Source organism: Zeugodacus cucurbitae, chromosome 6 (genome assembly GCF_028554725.1).
Source record: "Zeugodacus cucurbitae isolate PBARC_wt_2022May chromosome 6, idZeuCucr1.2, whole genome shotgun sequence".
Classification (NCBI taxonomy): Eukaryota; Metazoa; Arthropoda; class Insecta; order Diptera; family Tephritidae; genus Zeugodacus; species Zeugodacus cucurbitae.
In genome coordinates, this window is record NC_071671.1 from 44799410 (window position 1) to 44819888 (window position 20479).

Sequence of the window (20479 nt, forward strand, 5' to 3'; positions counted from 1 at the left end):
TTTAAGTAAAAAGTATAGTTAGAAAAAGTGATACAAAATTAGAAATTATACGAATAAATTCGAAAGTGTTTAAATAAAAAAAGTAAATAATTAGTCTTTTCACGTATCAATACATTTATTGCACAATTCTAATATGATATGACATTCCATTCGCAAAATCGAAGCAAGCAATATTGTGGCGAGTTAGATAAATATGGTGACGTAGAGGTCACCCATTATAACGTGGTTTAGAACTTCCTCCTTTTTCTTGCACCGAATCGTTTTTAAACGTACTCGCATCTAAAATTTTATAAACATAAATATTTTACTTTTCTGTATACAAAAGGTTATACGGAGTAAATGTTATTACTTATTTCAGTATATCCCAGATTTTTCATCTCTTCGACATTTTGTGCCTCCAAACTATTGTATGCTGATGTTGCATATGACAGGGTATAACGAAGACTACCGAATAGTTCCTTCATATCTGCGTGTGTTTTTGCGTCTTTATACTGCTGAGATTTTCGCAAATCTTCCAATTGCATTTTAATAGTTTCAGTTATTTCCAAAGATTTAAATAATTGATTTTGAAAACTATTGAGCGGTTCATAGATCTCATCTGTTTCTTTGAATTTTTTCTTCTTGGCACCACCACAGCAACCATTCTTCTTCGGTTGCGTATGCATAGCGCTTTCCATTTCAAATCGATCCCACAACATCGGTCCATGCTTTAGCATACTCAAGCGTGTACGTAAGAAGTGAACACACATAGATGTGGACAAAAATTGACGCAAAAATTTGTGTTTCGTTTGAGGACATTTGGACAAAAATGCATTCTCACAAAAAAATGGATCCGATTCAAATTTAATGCCATCACGGTATTTGCCAACCAAACGCACCATCATCAATAGAAATACATATGAGATGAGTTCACCATTGTGCTGCTTTGAATGTCTAAATTCATCTTGCATATCTTTAACAATACTCTGCGGTAATTGCTGCACATCATTATAACAACTTTCATAAGTGCCAACATCACAATTGAATATGATCGCGTCACCAAGTTCACCTCTGCAAACCTGTTGTACAAAAAGTATGCACTGGAATGGATGTACACAACATTTGAATTGTGATAATTACCGTGTCTAAAACCGATATCGGTGCACCAATTAGATATGGCATGGGTCCCATAAGATAATCGCGTAGTTGCATCGGTAATATGGGTATGTAAGTGTGTTGCCATTCCATGGGATAGAGTAGTGCATTAGCGGCTTGGACGCAGGCGGAATGTCGATCCGGCTGTTGGGATGTGATAATGACGCGTCGTTCAAGCATGAGCGAAGCAATTATAGCAAGCATAACTTTAGGCGTGGCAAAATTGTAAAATACAGTCAAATTATGCTATAACAGGACAGTGTGGAATTAATAAAGCTTATTGTTTAAGAAACCACTGGATAAATTGTGTGCTTACTCACATTGCCTGGAATACAGGGCAATTTATAAAAGGATGGTTGCTCAAAGGATAACATCTGTAAATATAGTTATTATTAGGTCATAAATATTAGGCATTCAAATATAAATGTCTTATTAATGCTTCGCTTATCCACTGTTCTGTAGTAATCACCTTACGACTCGTGCCCCCAACCGCTACAAGCGTAACTTCGCCTCGTGGCGGCACCGCAGCCTTGTAACAATTCGAGAGAAATACATGAAAATCATTTGCATTTCGTTGCTTAAGTTCTGCAAGCGTTATCATCATATTGAAGAAGGTCTCATGCCACGGCAGGCGCGTTAGTATAATCATAATCGAATTTGTATCGAGGTCATAACGACAGAAGCAAAATCTCCAATGCGAGTCTTCCGCAGTCAACACGAATGAATACATCCCCACTGGAACGCTGCAAATAATTTTAACAATATTAAGTCAATAATTTGCATAAAACAACTAATCACCCTTCGTTTTCGCACGGTGTACTCGCAAACAACTGCAGCATCTTCAACAGGTTATCATCACGAAAATTTGTGGGAAACTTTTCCGTTATGGAATTTACATTTTGATTTGCATGATTTTCAGTGCGATTCACAGGACAATTTAACTCACAGTAGACATCGAAAAGACTGTTTACGTCCACGCTGTTATAGAAAAACACAATTATGATTGCAAATGTGATTTCAACACGGTCAAGTCCACTTACTGAACTCGTGTGCCGGGAATGCCTGCTAAATTATTGCTCATAACACAATTGTCCGAGGCTGTAGCCAGAAAATTTAACTATCTCGTTGATTGTGCTACTCTCCTGTATCATAACCACACTTTTGAATTTATTTCGATTTTTATACATAAATTTTGCAGAGTTTATGAAACTTATTTTTATATCTTTGTTATGAAGAAAAAAAATGTTTATAACTTCATACTGACTTTTAGCATTAGAATGTCAATTGCAACAAATTAAGTGATCAACAGTGTTCATACATACATATGTCCACAGGGAAATGTTTTCATATTTTTTTTACAAATTGTACATTTTATTTTGACTTTACGCTTTTAATTTTAATGTTCGTCAACATACTGAGCTGGCTGCCTTCAAATAGTATGGCTTTCTCGAAGCATGAATCACTTTACAATATATACATTAGAAACCAATGAAGATATCGCAATAAAACTTTGCATAAATACTGCATTTGAGCTGTGGCATCACAGATTGTCGAAATCGGACTATAACTTTTCAAAGCTCCGGATATCGAGAATGAAGAGCTCAGTGCCATTTAATAATTTTTTACCGCAAATTTCGGTAAATCTCACATATATTTTTATTTAAGTCAGAGGGAATAGTTTTCTTCCAATAGTGTGCCTCTTTACAACAACTAACTTCCATTAGCTCCCTTATACCTTATATTCGGATTACCTAACTTCTAGCATAGTTTTGGATATAGTGTACCTGGGTGGTGAAAATTAGTGAAATCAGTTCAGGAATTACCTCAGCCGTCATATACTATATATGATGATTCTAGTTATTCTAGTGAACTTTATGCCGAATATATGGGTCAAATTGTGTGTATCTTAATAAAACTCATTTTTAATTATATATCTTTACGTTTTTTATTCAAAGAGAAACTTAAAGAGCAATTTATAAACATAAAATTAACATTTAATGATGTTTATTTAATTCTAACTTCAGCGCAATGATTTTATATATACAATATACATATGCGAATCTCAGAATAATTAATTCAAATTAATATATAATATTAAATTATTGCATATTTATAGTTTCTAAATAGTTTCATTGTTAACGCGAAGCATTACGAAACTATTTATGTGCATTTTTACGAAGTATTCTGCAATAGTAAATACGTATGTACGTATGCACATGAACTTTCACTCACCTTTACGCTTTCGAAGTAGTACGTACATTCAGTTATAGCATAAAAAATTCCGCATATTTTACAGGAGATTGTAAATTAAAAATAATTGATGTTTTACGAATTTCTTACATCGAAAATAAATACAAAAATTTAACAGTTAATGCCGTAAATCTACGCATTATCCAAATGTAATAACAACTTAAAATTCTATACGCGCTGGCGTACAGAGACTAAGTTTAAGCAATTTTGCATAGCTTGGAAACGTCAGAGACTATATGCTAAATGCTAAGAAGTACAAATATTGAAAACGTAAATGGAAAAAGCTACAACAACTGCTATTGCCTCGAGCGATTGCAGATGACTGGCAAACCCATTTTACGTGAGCGCTGCGCTCGCATTCTCCAATAAGTTATCGACCAGTTCGCCCAGCAGCTCGGGTGTAGCAGCTTTCGCTGTTGTCGCTTTAACAGCTTGCGTACCAGCTGTGCTAGGTTTGAGGGCATTCGTGTCGTTGTTGGTTTCAGCTTCGGGCAATTGTGCTTTCTTCATAAGTAACATTTCGATTTCCTTTTCAACGTCGATTTCGGGCTCATTCAATTCGACGGCATTCGTTTCGCGTTCGGTCGCCGCCTTAATCGCACACGCTGCTAAACCACTCTTTGTGGGCGCCTCTCGCTTAGCAGCTGACCCATCATCGACCGACGCACTTTCTGCCGATTTTTTTGCGGCAACAGCGTGCTCATTTGGTAATTCCAACACTTTTCCGCTTTGCTTTATGGGCGAATCCTCCGAGTCGGCAACATCGGATTCTTCGACTACAATCGGCTCGATAATGTCGTCAGCAGACGTGTTGCTGGTCGTGTCTATGGGTGTCACTTTAGTTTGTTGTTGTTGTTGCTCTTTCTTCTCCAACTCTTGCTGCTTTTCACTAGCTTGCAAGCCCTCAATCACACGCTTAGCGCACTCGCTTACGGTTTCCACCTTCGTTTTCATACACTTTTCGTTGGTGTCGTCATTGCTGTGCGCCGTGTTGTCGTTGATCACAACTTTCACTGACTCCTTTTCATTGCTGCTATTGCCCTCAACTTCGATAATCAGCGATTTCTCTTTGCCCTCATCCTCGTCATCCATGACAATCGTATATTTTCCGCCATTACCGTTATCCTCAACTTCTACACTTTGCTCTGTCGGCGACTTTTCACCAACCAACACCAATTCGCTCTCCTTATCCTCATCAATGGAACTCTCCAAATTCACCGTGAGTATTTCCAAATCTCCCGAATCATTCTCATTCTCATTGCCAGTTTCACTGCTCTTGTTAGCTGCTTTTGTATCGCCTTCATCGCCGTTCCCATCCACCTCCATTTGGTGCTCTTCACTTGCCGCACGCTCCGCTTCTTTAGCTTGCTTTTCAGTCTTTGCATCAATTTCATGCTGTTGCAACATATCTCTAGCGAATGGATATTCCTCTTCGGCCTTCTTCAATGTTATGGCGCATTTCATTTTCAATTTCAAATCGTTCCGTTTCATCTCCTCCAAACGTTCGCGCTCAAGCAACTCCTTCTGCTTCAATAGTGTCGGATTCGGCTTGCTGGTAGTCTTCTTGCGCGGCTGCTTGCGTTGCTGTAGCTGCTGCGCCGAATCACCACCATCTGTGGACCCACTGCCCTCACCAGCATCTGAATCCACCTCCAGCAGACTGACGAGGAATTTTTTCGCCGCCGACATCATATCCACCTCCTCCATATTATTACCCTCATTGGACTTTTCAAGCGTAATCGCTATGCTGTTGGCAGCGGCCGGCAGCTTAGTCAAGCTTGGTACTGGTGCAGTGGGCACAATGGTGGTACCTTTGGGAAGCGTCAATTGTTGTTTTAATATCAGCTTTTGCCGGTTACCATCTGGGCTGATTTGACTTGGCTGTTGTGTTGACGCAGCATTGCTATTGGTGGCAGTGGTGTTAATAATGGTAATCAACTGTGGTGTTTTAGGCGCAGCGTCCGTTTGCTTGACTGGCTCCTCGTCTTCATTGTCCGAGTCGAGCGTAATAGTGTCAGTTTTAGGTTCCACAATCTCGATTTCGTTGTCCTCATCATCACTGGCTTGTTTGTCTGTTGTGTGAGTAAGGGAAAAATAGATTAATAAGCAATATTGCAACAATTAAATGATAGAAATAACAAATTTCTAAAGATAATTTTATTTTATATTTATTAATGTTATTTATAAAACTTTTTCCAACCATAACCCCACTTTATATATGTATTTGAAATGTTTTTTAAGAGAAAAATTACAACTTATCCTCGCATAAAAAGTCACATTTGAATTTGTAGCTCAAAATTCCATTAATTATTATTTAATTTATGTATTAATAAATAAATTTTCACATTTAAATATAAAAATCGAATGCATTTGTTAATTTAATATAATGTTTTCACACTTAAATACCAGAAAAAAATTTAAAAAAATATAAAGAAAATTAAAATAAAATATAAAAAAATACTTAAAAATAAACAGCTTAGTAGAATGTAGCATAGCTTAATTTTAATAACATGATGACTATATTTTCGCTTATTTCCGCACTTAATTAACAAAAACACTTTTCAAAAATGTTTTCCTTCATTATTCGTATATGTGTTGATGCTTTTATTTTCGGTGAAATATTTTATAAAATTATTTTTTTAAACAAATTACCATCTTTTATACCAGTAATGGCACATACTATAATAATTTCAAGTGAACTAAGTTATTACTGTGTAATATCAGCAAATGCCAGCTTAATACAAAAACAAACCAAACGGTAATTATTTTCACTTTAGTGTTATATATATTATTATAAAAGCTTTAAATACTAAGACTTAACGACAAATTTATTAAGTTATTATTTAGTATTAAATAGAGATCTATAGCGCATATTCATTTTATGTCAATTAATCGAGGAAAAACATTTCATCCAATGGTAGATTTCGGCAATATTTCGGCAAGGGTTTATCCCCCGGGAATGTTCTGCGTTCACGCACATAACGTTGATAGCTAAACAAAGCCAATTGCCAACGCATTTTAATTGTCAGCACGTTACCTAAAAGAGCAAAAATATTACTTATTTACCACATTACTTGTGATATTGCATGATATTTCTTACGTCTGAAATCCTTGAGTGCTGCGGCAATTTTCAGCCAGATTTTGGCGCGTAACACACCATCATAGTAATCGACATTCAACTTGTCCCACAACAGTGGATGCTGTTGCACTGCACGCACCAACTGCAGCAAGAATTCCTTATCGTCCGGTTCGTCCTGCAAGCGACTGTCGTGCTGCGTTTCTTCGTGCGTAAAATCAATGTCGATATTATTTAAATGCTCATTACGTAAATCTTCTTCGACAATTTTGTAGAGGAAAGATAGTTTGGCCAAATATTTGGAATATTTCAGCTCTAAATTGGCGCGTTTCTTTTCGCACTTGATCGTTTTCAAGCGGAACGACTTGTACATCTCATACAAATGTGACCAACGATCCATAATATCCTCACAGCTCAGATCTGTAACAACAACAATAAAAGCACAATGAAAATAATAATAAATAATAATAAATGATACTTTAGCGCCGCACTAACCATTTAGCATACTACTTTGAGAGCGCAGACTCTTCCACAAGTGCATCCAGAGCGATTTGCGCGACTGCACATCGACGGTGATGTGTTGTGTGCTGCCCAATTTGCGCCACAACACCGGATTACATTTGACGAAATTGATGATTTTCAAATCTAAAGCGCGCACTTCCAACGCTTTCACGTCATCCAACGCACCGTAATAGTCGTCTGCATACGTCTCACCATCATCATTATGCCACTCACGCGATTTATCCACTTTTGCTGTGCGCTTTTCGTTGACATCCGTTTTTTTGCGTGCAACATTTTGTGTGTCTTCCTCGTCGCTGCCGCAATCCACTTCGACCCACTGATCTTCGGGCAGATCGCGGTTGGCCAGGAAATTCGTAGTCTTATCGAAATAACCATTGAAGCGTTTACCGTCGCGTATGCGCCGCTCCACGCGCACATAACGCTTGCGTATGTTCTTCCAGCGCAACTTTATATTTTCGGTGCGTTTGAAGTGTGTCGCCACCATGCGCCAGTACTTGCGCGTCACCTCGAAATTACCATAGTCGGGATGGCGTGTGCACCAAATGGCCGGGTATTTCTCAATCAACCGCGCCAGCTTGCGATCGCGTGCATGTGTTTGCTCCTCGTGGCTCATGTAATGCTCAGTGCCATAATGTGCTTTGCTGCTGTAGCGTAGCGTTTGTTGTTGTTGTGCCACATATTGTTCGAAATCAGCGGCGCCAGCAGCGTCCGCATCGTGTTCCTCATCATCGCCATCAGCATCGACAGCAGTGGCATCCATGGCCTCATTATTGGCCGTCATATCGTTGTCGTCATCATAATACGATGGCTCCGTTGGCTCGTCCATAGTGTTTTTCAGCCAACCATTGTCGCCTGTCTCGTCATTCTCAGCATAATCCTCGTCTTCGTCATCGTCTCCCCCTTCACCATCAGCACCGCGTTTGAGCTGCCCGAGCGGCATAAGCGGCGAGAGTGGCGGTTTCTTATCATCACCTTCGCCATGCTCCATGTTCGCATACAAACTCTTGCGATATTCATACACCTGATTGTGGAAACTGTTCGCGCTGGTGTTGAAGAGATCTATATCTTCAAGTTGGCCGTAACGCACATAGTCGACGCCTGAAATATCATTTTTTTTAATTTATTTTTAATGTGAGTAGTTGAAAAGAATTTATTTTGTATTTGATGCTGCTACAAATGCTATCGAGTTGCGAATTTCATTGCCTTCAGACATTTTGCCAACACATGGACCACTCTCAGTTTGCTCAACTATTTTGAAAAGTTTGTTTATGATTTTTTTTTTCTAATATTGTTGTATACAAATAACACTTCGACTTGGACTTTAGAAGTGGTAATTACAATTTGTAGAAAATCATAGGTTCCTTGATTAACTGTTGCCCAGCCAGTCACAACACCACTCTTTCGAAAATATTTTTCTACTATTACACAATAATACAACAACAATGTGACAACTTAAACTATACAAGGGACCTATTTTTATTATATCTCAAGCACTGCCACTCCTTAATAGAGTTGCGCTAAACTATTATTAATTTAATCTAATTTAAACTTTTACTGTTGGACGTGCAAGCTTGAGGTCACAACTTTTTCTACAAATTCATTTGTGATGCGTTACCGAAAGCTAATAGCTAAATTTATGTATATTGTTAATTCATAATATTTCGTCGTAAAAAGCAAAAACTGGCAGTATAAAGCCAGTATGGAATACCTTTTCCTTAAATATTTCATTTCATTGATTTGTTTGTGATTTGATATTTAATTAATTGCAAATTTAGTCCATGTAAAAACCCTTCATGTGTTTGAAACTTTAGCGAATACCGTAGAGTTGCATCGCTGAAAGTCAATGAAATTGAACTCGAAACGCATCAAACATCCGCTATTGTTTCGTACTTACATTTCTGTTTGCATTGCACCGAACTTTTGTGCTTTGTATTTTCACCTTTTCCACACTAAACATTTCAAACGCAGTCCATGTGCACGACAAATGACTCAAGACAATGATTAAGTGATGAGCCTTACGCGATTTAATTCGATTTTATTTCGAAAAAATAGTTATTTCATTCAGTTTCTACATATACTTAGTTCTATTTGAGTTTTCGAACATCGGTTTTCGATTATGGAAAATTGTAATTTAGATTTTCGAATTCTTTTTTTTTCACTTTCGAAAATATTTTTTACTTTAAAAAATAATTTTTTTAATTTTCGAACTCCGGATATAAGTATTCGACTTTCGAAAGTAGTTTCTTTACTATCAAAAAAAAAGTTTTTTACTTTCAAAAATAATTATTTTACTTTCGAAAATAGTTTATTTAATTTCGAAATTTGTTTTACTTTCGAAAGATTTTCTTACTTTCGAAAATAGTTTTTACATTCAAAATTATTTTTTTATACTTTCGAAAATAACTTTTAGATTTTCGAACTCTGGTTATAAAATTTCTAATAACAAAATATTTTTTTAGTTACAAAATTAGCCTTTTGATTTTCGTAAATCATTTTCGACTTTCGAAATTAGTCTTTGAGATTCGAAATTTAGTATCCGATTTTCAAAATTAATTTTCAGTTTCAAATACATTTTTCCAATATTCGGTTTTTCGAAAAAATCTTAATACTACATTTCTCAGCAACATGCTTTAGCACTAAATAATATTTCTACGTACAAGTATATATTGCATATTGCATGACCACATACCTGCCGCCAATTGGCCGTTTTCCAAGCTATCCGCGTCATTAACGAAACCCAATTGTCGCATATCGCCCAAACATTTATCCTGCAACCCCTTGAAACGACCAATCGCATAGGTCAACAGATATGAGAGATGTATGTAGAGTTCCTTGACTTCCAGATAATTACGCGCCTGCTTGTAAGCATTCGAGTTGGTAAGCGTTTGCACTTTACCAGTGAGATGCTGACAAATCTCCATGGCATTGAAGACCTGATCCTGTAGCTGGGAACGCGCCTGACCGATGGCAGTGTCGGGGAACACGTGACGCACCATGACCGGTGTACGCACCGCTGTGGCAGCATTAACAGTCGTCGGTGTTGCTGTTGGCGCCACGGGCACACCGTTGATCAATTGTATTTGTGTGCCGCGTATAGCACCATTTTGACCGCTAACCGGCGTCACAGTGGTATTACTATAACGTATAATTTGCGGTTGTTGCATTGAATTTTGTTGGTGTTGTTGCGATATTGGATAATATTGCGTACGAGCTGGCGTTATTTGCACAGGACGTCCGCTGGCTGCATGTTGTATAGCTGTTATGGGGCTTGCCTGTCGCATCCAAGCGCTACTCGGTGATGGTGTGCCAGCCTGTGGTTGATTTGTGCCCTGCCGTTTAACCTGTATCAGTTTGCCATTGGGCAAACGGAATGTTTCTTGTTGCGCTGCCGAATTCAGATCGATGCGATATCCATTGATAGTGTGGTAAACGGGCGTGTGATTGCCGGTTGTGGGCGCATTGCGTGCACCAATTACTGTACGTCGTACAATCGGTGACGGCGAGGGATGACGTATTGGTATACCGGTGTTACGTAAAACTAATGGCGGTGGAGTGTTATTGTGCGCTTTTAGTGTTATACCACTACTATTCGAAGTTGACGAATGTGTTTGTAAGGATATAATTTTCGGTGTTGATGTGATGGGTGAGGGTGCTGGCCGTGTCTTTTGTTGCACAGTAATTTGACAATCCGGCTCCAACATGCTCAGCAAATCAGGTGTACAAACAACTTCGTCATTGGAATTTTTCATACGTTTGGCAGGGGGTGCTTGTGGATGGCTACCTGGGGATTTCGCCTGCTTCTTTGCGCTAGAACTGCTTTGACTGCGTCGAGATGTTGCAGAATCGAGACTTTCCATCGAATCGGACATGTTTCCGCATTTCGCTTTGGCAAGACGGCAGCATGTTGAACGGTCCAGTGCCAGCTGCGTCCTCTTCTCAGCATCACTCGCGTAATTTGCTTCTATATGCCTTAAAAATAAATGATTATAAATTTGATGCGAGTTTAAAAAAATGTCAAAACAACATACTTCTTTTGTTTCTCTATATAACGTATTAGCGCCCAATGTTGTGCACGCAATGGCCAAAGTATTTTCGGTGCGCAGCTGAAGCAATTCCAATTTTCGTTCTGTTCAATATCTACAACCACGCCGCGTGACAGGTTCTTAACAATACATGATTTGCAGAATACATAGGGACAGCTGGAGCAACAGTAAACTTCACCACCCTGACCACACCAACGACAATACAGTTCTGAGCCATCCTCGCCTTTACTGAATTCGCCGCTGTTATAGAAATCGTGGCATTTCAAACAATGTGTTACTCGCAGCACCGGATGCATTCGGATATTCTCCTCTTGGCTCGGTGCTGTACCGATATGAGACTTACAAACTGTGCAGTGCACTTTGCGCTCTCGCACCAGATCAACAGTGGGATAAGCCCTGAGATAGAATCGTCGTTCTTCTTCGGATAAACTGGGATCAAATTCGACATTTTCTGTAAATTGAAGAAAGATTATTGTTTATTAGCGTTATAAACATAATTTATTTACATATACTTCTTTATTATATTTGTATCCAATTCACAATAGTCATGGTCCAAATTAGTGCTTTGATGTTTTCAGAAAAAGTATTCTTAATCTTAACATTGTAAGTTATAATAAAAATAAATATAATGTATAATTCTATGATGAACTTTGGTGTACATTATTGAGCAAAATAAATGCACTAGGATACTTTTATTTAAAAACAATTGGAGAAAGTTAATTTTAGTGCATTTTATAAATTTTCTCATATATTCATAATTCAAATATTCAGCAAACAAACAACTTTACACAAATATAAGAATGATCGGTTTTTGTTGGGAATTTAAGTTACATATATGTATATAGATGTATTACTAATTTTATTAATTGTTTTTTATATGATAATGTGCTTTTATTTTGCACATCACTGTAGATGGAATAACAAGATCAGTATGTTGGCGCTATATAATTCTATTAAAAATTTACGTTTCTAATTATATCAATATTTTATATGAATATGTTGGTACTTCATATTCTATTCTGATTATTTATTTATAAAAATTCACTGAAGATTCTCAAGAAACTTTTTAACAGCGCCATCTGTTGCAAATGTAAATAAACTTTTCCACGGACTGATGAAAACATTCGGTTTCTGTCTTTGCTAAATTAAAATATGGCGCTTATACTTCGTGGCTGGGAGCCGAAATACAACTCTATGAAAGTGGTTCAAAAGTTTGCTGTATGGTCATGGTCATCCGAAGTATATAAACATCGGCACTGACCACGCTGCCACTTAATTAAAACGTGTTAACATATTAATTATTTTTTTATTAAATAACAGTGATATTAAATAAAAAAGTAAACCAAAGAAAGATGAAATGATATAAATTTAAACTCAAAACTAAATGATAATGATAATGATCATAATAATATGATGAGTACACTATGCATAACAAATATAGACAGTTTTTAGGTATGCTTTCAAAGCTTAGAAGCACTTAACTCAAACGATTTAATTTGTATTTTAGTTGTCAAATGCTTGGTTCACTTCTTCACTGGTTTATAACAAAGATTACCGGCAATTTTTTATACACATAAAATAAATCTTTGCTACTCATTCTTGGACCACTGACAATTTAACATATCAGCAATGATATTTCTGGCAACACTACTTACCATCATTGTCGTTGTTGGAAGATGCCTGCGTCGGGGTTGTCGTTGATGCGGTGGTACTTGCCTCCATCTCGATTTCACGCGTCTAGGTTATGTTCTAGGAGAGAGTTACGCTAATCCTTTGATGTGCAGTCTCTGCACACAAGGTAATTGCTTAAATCAATTGACCAGGCAGAAAATACTCTTGGCAAACACTTTTTTTAATAAACCACACTTTAGGCACACGCTGCTCACACACCGATCGACATATGCACGAAACGCTGCTGTTTAACAATCACACCAATTTTTATCACTATTCTAGGCTTTATGCTTACAAAGCAAATGTGTTTAAAAACACATTCACACACACACAACCATGTACACAAATGTGTTATCTTCAATTGTTTGTTTGTTAATTGCAAATTGCAAATGTAAAATTTTATTGAAAATCTGCAAAATTTTCTCTCTACACCACACAACCTGATACCACTCACTTCGTATTCAATATGGCGACGAAATTTTGCTTTGTCGTACAAAATATTTCTATTTTTTTCATTGCTGTGTTCGGCTGACTTGCTCGACAGCATTCGCTTCGTTGCTTAAATTACCGGTCATGTGCTGGAAGAAGTCAGAAAACCTGGTGCGAGCGAGTGAGCGCATACGAAACGTCATTGTACCGAAAGCATTCGTGAAACGTTCGTGTACTTCGTTTTACGCGCCATATTAATACACACCATTGGACCAAAGGTAGGTAGGTAGTCGGCAAAGTAGAACTGCACGAATTAAATTAAAATGTATATATAGAGGAAAAGTGGACCCACTAATAATTGCAAAAAAAATCAATTTCTGAACCACGAATAGAGGCATATTGATAAGAACGGAAACAAGAATGTCTATATGAGAGGATCCGAATAGAGGCTTCCGAATTTATTGGTTTTCAATTCTACTAACATATACATATGTGGTTTAAATAATAATTATTATTCTACAAGATCTTGTCCGGTTAGAACTTGGTATATAATCAGTTATCTCGTGTCATAACGGGTCAACTCTTGGACAACTTTGACAGGACTTTGTATATAATCTTTATAGTATTGTTCGCAAACCAAGTATATGAACGAAATGAAGAATACTTAAAGGTAAGGAACCTTAGCAAACCTCTTTTCCTAGAGAGTTATAGTTGGCTTACAAAGCCTCACGTATGTTCATAATATGGATTTCCGAATAAATTGTGTGAAGATAACTCCGGTGAAATCCTTAACGTCAACTTGTTGTTGTTATCAAAACAACGTAAGGTATTTTCCAAATAGCTTGCTAGGAATGCTTCTGATTTGATAGACTCCATCCGTATCCGTTTCGGTCCTGACCTGGGCCTGGCTATTTTGCGACAAGGTACATCACGGATTTTATTTGATAACGTAAAATAACAAGTTCAAATAAGACACCTTAATCTCAAGGTCTTTTCAATTATTGATCCCTGAAAAGAACAAAAAATGTATCATAAACTTTGAACTATTAATTTATATTATTCATTAAAGCTTAACTAAAATATTTGTTGAATTACAAATTCATAGAACAACTTAATTCACTTTATTATGAAATGTACCGACTTTTGTTCTTCCCCCATTTTTTATCGCTACTTTTCAATAGAGGCGAAATACACTATACCAACAGACTCTCCTGATTGGGACTATTGTTGACTTGGTTGAAAAGAAATTGGTGTGAATGAATGAGTGTTTATGTTAATTTGATACGTGTGTGTTTCAAGTTATTCAAATAAAATAATATATATCGCAGTTCATCCACTGATAAGGTAAATGTTAATTTATGTTTGAAGACGTATCGATAATCGGGTTTAGTGAATTTGTCAATACCTACATTTTAGTTGAGGTCTATTGTAACTGCGCTACATTCGCCACAATTAATTCTTAATTATTAATGATAATTATATTTTATTATAATGCTAATAAGCTAATTAACCCGTTTTTTTTACTCTTAATCCTTCTAGCAGTTGGCAATTATCATAAGCCCCTTTAGAGTATATGCTACTGTGAATGAATTACTACAAAAAGAAGAAAAATATTATTTTTGTTACAATTTTTATGGTTATTTTAGGCGTGTTTTATTTGACTACCACAAGCTAATAGCTAAATCATGGACAAATAAAACGCATTTAGCTTACTTCATATCTTCGCTTAAAAATGAATTGTGTTGGCAATGCGAGCCCGAACTCTCAGCTGAAATGTAATTTATAAAAAAACGGTTGAATTTATAAATCAAATTTCTTTTTGTTTACCGCTCTTCTATAATATTCTGATCTTTTAAGGAATCAACAATCATTATTAGAAACAGGATAGTCAAAATAAATATGAATATACGTTTTATTTGTCATTTTGTACATCGATAGAATTTAAAATGTTGGTTTGTTTACATTTTTATCTGTCAAAATGGCTATTGCCAACTACTTTCTTGGAAAAAAACCTAACTATTGTGAATGAAAAAAACACGATGAACTGAGAATGCCTCTAGTTCAATATATAAGCTATGATAGCTTATGACAAGCCAACATAATTATGTTGATTAAGTCTTTCCGACAAAACAAGCTAATAGCATAATTTGCTGGTCAAATAAAACACGCCCTATAAAACCCGGTGTATTCTTATTTACTTGACATATAATTAACATGAAACCCATATGAGTTTCACAACTGTGAATGATTTACTCGAAAAGAAGAAGAAAGAATTGCCTGAGATTGCAATCTTTTATACGGTAGAATATTATTTTGTTTATTAGTTATATATATTTGTATGTAAAAGCATTTAAGTTTTTTGTTTTAGTTTAAACTGTTAAAATACTATTGTTACACCAACACACGAAATATATTTCTTGGAAAATTAATATTACTATATGAAAGCAAAGTGACAACGCAATTGTTTGTAGGAGCAAGTATGTAAAGCTTAATAAATTTCATAATTTTAATTAGAGAGCTTATACTACTCATACGTATGTATATGTGTAAGTTTAATTTTGAAATTGTATAAATACACTAACATGAATATTTACACATTTAGTTGCGAACTTCGAATGCTATTGAAGCATGTATGAATGACTTCACTCTGTGAAGTAAAATTTTAAAAATGTCCAATGTCAACTATTATAAACTAAAACTCAAGTAAAAATAAAATGTCAAAAATATTGATATTCCCTTAAAAATTCAAAAGCATAAAAAACCTAGATAAATTAGGGATTAATTATAAAAGCAAATAATTTGTTGCTTCGAAATTTTCGCAGACATGTCGTCTGGAGGAGCTGGATCCTCAGCAACTGGAGCAAACGCCAACGATTTCTTTGGCTGGGATTTGCTATACAAAACTATTGAGAAAACAGTTGATAAGAAGTCTGATGTATTAATTGCGCTAGCGCACTTTTTACTTGTGAAACATTATAAGATGCAATGCATCGGCATCGGCGAAGATGTAAGTAACTGCAACACTATTTGTTTTATTTATGAATTCTATTTATTATTCTATTCGTTTTCAAAGAAAACTATTTCAACAGAAGATGTTGGTTCCGAACTATTGCCAGATGGTTGGAATGATCGAGGCAAGCGATACGCCTTACGTTATTTACACAATAGTCGATTGTACTTGCTAATAGGACATACTACAGAGGATTTTATCACAATGAATTTGCTCGATGTTAAAGATACCAAGGTCACGAATATAACTTTAAATCCAGAAGAATGGATAAAACAAATGAGAGGACCACTAACAACACTAATGCCTGATGCACCGCTGATAGCAGATCGTTATCGCAAAGAGTTAGTTGACCCGGTAATTAATAGTTTATACGAAATAGATTTTCATATACAATTAAAATGTATTTATTTATGCAGGTATTCACGGGAAATACACGAGAAGTAACCACACAAACAAATGTCAACCCAGAGTCACGCTCACCGAACTTCCGCGATCCGCTCGCTATAGGCGGGCCAATGAGACCTGGCGGGTAAGAGGAAAAAATGTTATGACGATTCATATTTATATTATAGCAAAATCATTTGGGTTTTTATTGCGGTTTTTCTACGAACTATAACAATATTTATGTCGTAAGGTTTCGATAAAAATACTCACATACATCTTTGTTCGGCGTCTCTTGTTTCCAACAGGACGCTCATAATGCACTAATCTAAAAAATATATATGTATGGATGAAATTCTCATTGGTTATATAAGCACGTTTACTGATATGTATATGTGTTTGTACAGTTAAAAACCACAAATTCTCTTCTCAATCAAGCTTTGAACTCTACAGCTTATATTTTATTACTGCTTGGTTAACAAACAGGTTGTTAACCCTTCTATAAAAAAAAAATAATTTCATTAAAAGTGAATGTAAGTAAAATAAAAAATATGAAAAAATTTTAAAACTAAATTATAAAAATATAATTTCATTTCTCATGAAATCATAAATCGAAAAAAATATACATATATTATTAGTGTGCAAGGGTTAATTTCATGAAATCGCATAGAGAAACAAGGGAGTTTCAACGTAACTACATACATACGACCGCCATTATAAACAATAATAAATAAATTATTGCCATAAAAGCTTTGGCATGCATATCAACAAGAATTTGTGTATTGCAATCATATTTGTTTGCTCAGCAGCTTTTGTGAAGTGTGTATAAAATAGCTCTAATTTCAAATGCTAATAATTGTAGTCTATGTATTTTCTTTTCAGTTCTTTTCGCATGGAGCCGCGCCCCTTTGGCTTTCCGGACGTTGGACGCGGCGACTTAGATCCTTTGGGTCGTGGTGGTCCTGGTAATCTATTTCCGATGCCTTCACGTCCCGACTTCAATGCCGGTCTAAATCCGCGTTACGATCCCATTGGTCCAGACGGACGTATTCTGCGTGCCGAACCCAATCCGGATCATCTGCAACCACCAAATTTCGGTTTCGACTACTACATGTAATAATGAAAATGCGCTGAAAACTACCAAAATGCTAATGAATTATATCAAATTTATGCATAGTGAATGTGATTAGGTTATTAATCGTTGGTTAAAGCCCATTCTTATGATAGTTTCAAACTGCATATCGTAGAGCGGGCTTTAACATGTGCCTTTAACGCACCACTAACTATATTAAACTGAACGATTATAAGAATTTAGATTACGTTAAACTATAATAAATAAACTGTAAAGAGATTATTTTCAACTTTACATGCATGAGTCTTAACACACAATTGATTAAATAACCAACCATCGAAAATGGAAAACAGTAGTATGTATTGGTAATTTTATATTGGATCAATATTTGAATTGCATTTGGCTAAATTTATATCATATTTATTATTCAATAAAATAGTTTGATTCTAGTACATCTTGAATTGGTATTTAATTTTAAAACTGAGCGTGCAGGTTAATATTTCTTTTGCATTTTTTTTATTTTAATTATTTTTGTAGAAATGTCGAAATTGACACTGTTCTAGCTTAAGATGCAGAAAGCAGCATTGGATGCAGTTCCATGGTTCGGTTGTAAGTGGGTTATATAGCCGATCCATGAATGATTTCGATTTAGTCGGGGGAAAAGCCCAGAACATTTCACAATTTATTTGTGAAATATCTATTTAGGGATCGGTCACGATTCGGTTACTTAGAACCATTCTATTTAGGGATAATTTTCATTTGAAGGTAAACGTATGTTTTTACCTCCCTATCTCTCTCTATCTATCCCGATGTTGAACTTCTAATTGGTAGGTTTGAAGTTTTTTGTTTTGAGTGTAGGATAACAAAAATAAATTTATGAAGAATAATAATCCGTCGAAACCAAAATAATAATATTATCACAAATTAACATTCCAGCACTTCTCTTTAAAAAACTATATTTGTTTGACATCCAAGACCTATATTTGTTTGGTGTTCTTCAGTTTTTATGTTATTATACCAGATCCACGTTAGGATCAACTGAAATGTAAAGAAGTTCCTTTTAAAAGCTGAGCTTTCATTTGTATGGAAGCTTATGAATGCATCCCAACAGAAACTGTTTGAGGAGCATTTTGTTATGCTTAGTTACAGGAAGCGGAAGTGGCCTCGTTGTGTCTATACTTGGCCGGAGACATCGTGTGACTATACGTAACGTGGTATTCTGACAAGCCTTTAGATCAGTGGCCTTTAGATCACACGTACGCTCTGTCGTTCAGTCGTTGTCGAACCAGCAACGAATGAACATCGCGCATGACTATGGCACTGTGCATAAGTGACCTGCACAAAATGCCTTACTGTAATGAATGTTGTTTGATATTATGCATTATATTTATGGATTTAGGCTGTTTAAATACAGTAAAGTTAAGGTTTTTGTGATCTAATATATTTGTTTTAATAATAAAATATTATAACTAAAATGAATAAACGAGTACGAAACACAATTTGACCTATATATTCGGCATGAAGTCCACTAGAATAACGAAAGTCATCATATATAGTAATGCTGAGTCCTGAACCGATTTCCCTTATTTTCACCACCAAGCTATATTATTTTCAAAACTATACGCTCACTTAATTTTGCTAAGATATTTAACACATTAAACGATTTATAGTACAAGGACATAAACATATAATTAGATACTTGCATTCAAAAAATATGTTTAAGTGGCGAAATTTGCAAATAAAATTAGAATGAAATAAATTCTCACTCGATGCAAGTCAAACGTTGCCATCCACGTTTAACGCACTTTTAGTAGTTTGGGAGGTGGGCATGGTTATTATCCGATTGCCTCAGTTTTTAGACTATGTAAATAAGTGGCTAAAGGAAATGACCTTGGAGAGTTTGGTTTATGTAGCTTTATACAAAAAACCTATTTGGGGGCGAGATCACGCCCAACTAAAAAAATACATCTAAATAAGCCCCTTCCTAGCTTAATTTATATGTGGGCGTGACAGTGGTCCGATTTACAAAAGCAACTTTCTTATGCTGCCAAGAAACACGTGTACCAAGTTTCATCAATATATGTACATATACAGCTTGCATGGACGAACGGACAGACAGACTCCGGATTTTAACTTGTCTCCTCATCTTGATCATTTTGATATACATATCTATACTACTATTGTAAAGAGGAAAGATTTGTATGTATGTTTGTATTGATTAAACTCGAAAACTACTGTGCCGATTTCAAAGATTCTTTCATCATTGGAAAGCTACATTCACCCCGAGTAACATCTCAATCTTCTGGACTCAACTTTCTGGAAATGGTGTCCAGGTGAGGGAATCGAAAAGACTTCGTGATGGAGTGTCTTAATCTGAAACTGAATATTGTCTTGCAAGTCATTCTCTTCGCATCGCAATCGCGTGCCAGAGAGTCGAGTAAAGAGTGCTCGCAGCTGCTTGCTGAACAAAATTTCAAAACCTGCCAAGTACGCGCTTGAGAGTCGACTACGGAGCGTGTACAGCGGCTTGAAGAACAAAATACATATTCGAAATATACAAGCTCACACTAGGGCGTCGAACTATGAGCGTTCCCAACGCCTCCATAATCAGAGAGAAAGACAACGAACACAAAAGACCACACGTCGTAATCAAGTTTTAGCTCATTGCAAATGAAATATAATTTCATGTTCGCACACAAGAAACGGGAAAGTACATGCATATGTACATTGTATGGGAGAGTGTGTATAAATGTGTAAAAACTTATAACTTTTGAATTGTTTGTTTAAGCCCGTGCGAAGCCGGAGTGGTCTGCTAATATATGTATATATGTATACATATATACAGTTTGTCAACAAACTGAAACATTGAAAATAAATACACTTTTTCACTT

At 35.9% G+C, this 20479-nt stretch overlaps 3 protein-coding genes across 6 annotated transcripts; 1 reads left to right on the forward strand and 2 right to left on the reverse strand.

Annotated features, from left to right (window-relative positions):
- Positions 1-90: 90 nt before the first annotated feature.
- LOC105209830 (DENN domain-containing protein 1B-like) lies at positions 91-2418 on the reverse strand. Its single transcript, XM_011180452.3, has 7 exons — positions 2175-2418; positions 1933-2112; positions 1604-1877; positions 1455-1508; positions 1120-1380; positions 350-1058; positions 91-279 (listed from the first exon to the last, which is right to left on the reverse strand). Exons 1-7 carry the CDS (start codon positions 2213-2215, stop codon positions 209-211), a joined length of 1590 nt encoding a protein of 529 aa, XP_011178754.2. The 5' UTR covers positions 2216-2418; the 3' UTR covers positions 91-208.
- A 709-nt stretch (positions 2419-3127) lies between these two features.
- On the reverse strand, positions 3128-13430 carry Atrx_0 (Transcriptional regulator ATRX). Of its 2 annotated transcripts, XM_011180455.3 has the most exons (6): positions 12681-13430; positions 11011-11476; positions 9672-10951; positions 6956-8080; positions 6485-6880; positions 5756-6421 (listed from the first exon to the last, which is right to left on the reverse strand). In XM_011180455.3, exons 1-6 carry the CDS (start codon positions 12745-12747, stop codon positions 6273-6275), a joined length of 3483 nt encoding a protein of 1160 aa, XP_011178757.1. In that variant the 5' UTR covers positions 12748-13430; the 3' UTR covers positions 5756-6272. The 2 variants fall into 2 exon arrangements, with proteins under 2 accessions (XP_011178755.2, XP_011178757.1); XM_011180453.3 differs by lacking the exons at positions 5756-6421; positions 6485-6880; positions 6956-8080 and adding an exon at positions 3128-5456 and having other exon boundaries at positions 12681-13406.
- Positions 13431-15273: 1843 nt separating this feature from the next.
- LOC105209832 (proteasome inhibitor PI31 subunit) lies at positions 15274-18040 on the forward strand. 3 transcript variants are annotated; one of them, XM_011180456.3, is made up of 6 exons: positions 15336-15425; positions 15494-15602; positions 15948-16132; positions 16199-16489; positions 16552-16664; positions 17399-18040. In XM_011180456.3, exons 1-6 carry the CDS (start codon positions 15351-15353, stop codon positions 17631-17633), a joined length of 1008 nt encoding a protein of 335 aa, XP_011178758.2. In that variant the 5' UTR covers positions 15336-15350; the 3' UTR covers positions 17634-18040. The 3 variants fall into 3 exon arrangements, with proteins under 3 accessions (XP_011178761.1, XP_011178758.2, XP_011178759.1); XM_011180459.3 differs by lacking the exon at positions 15494-15602 and having other exon boundaries at positions 15274-15425; XM_011180457.3 differs by lacking the exon at positions 15336-15425 and having other exon boundaries at positions 15448-15671.
- Positions 18041-20479: the final 2439 nt, after the last annotated feature.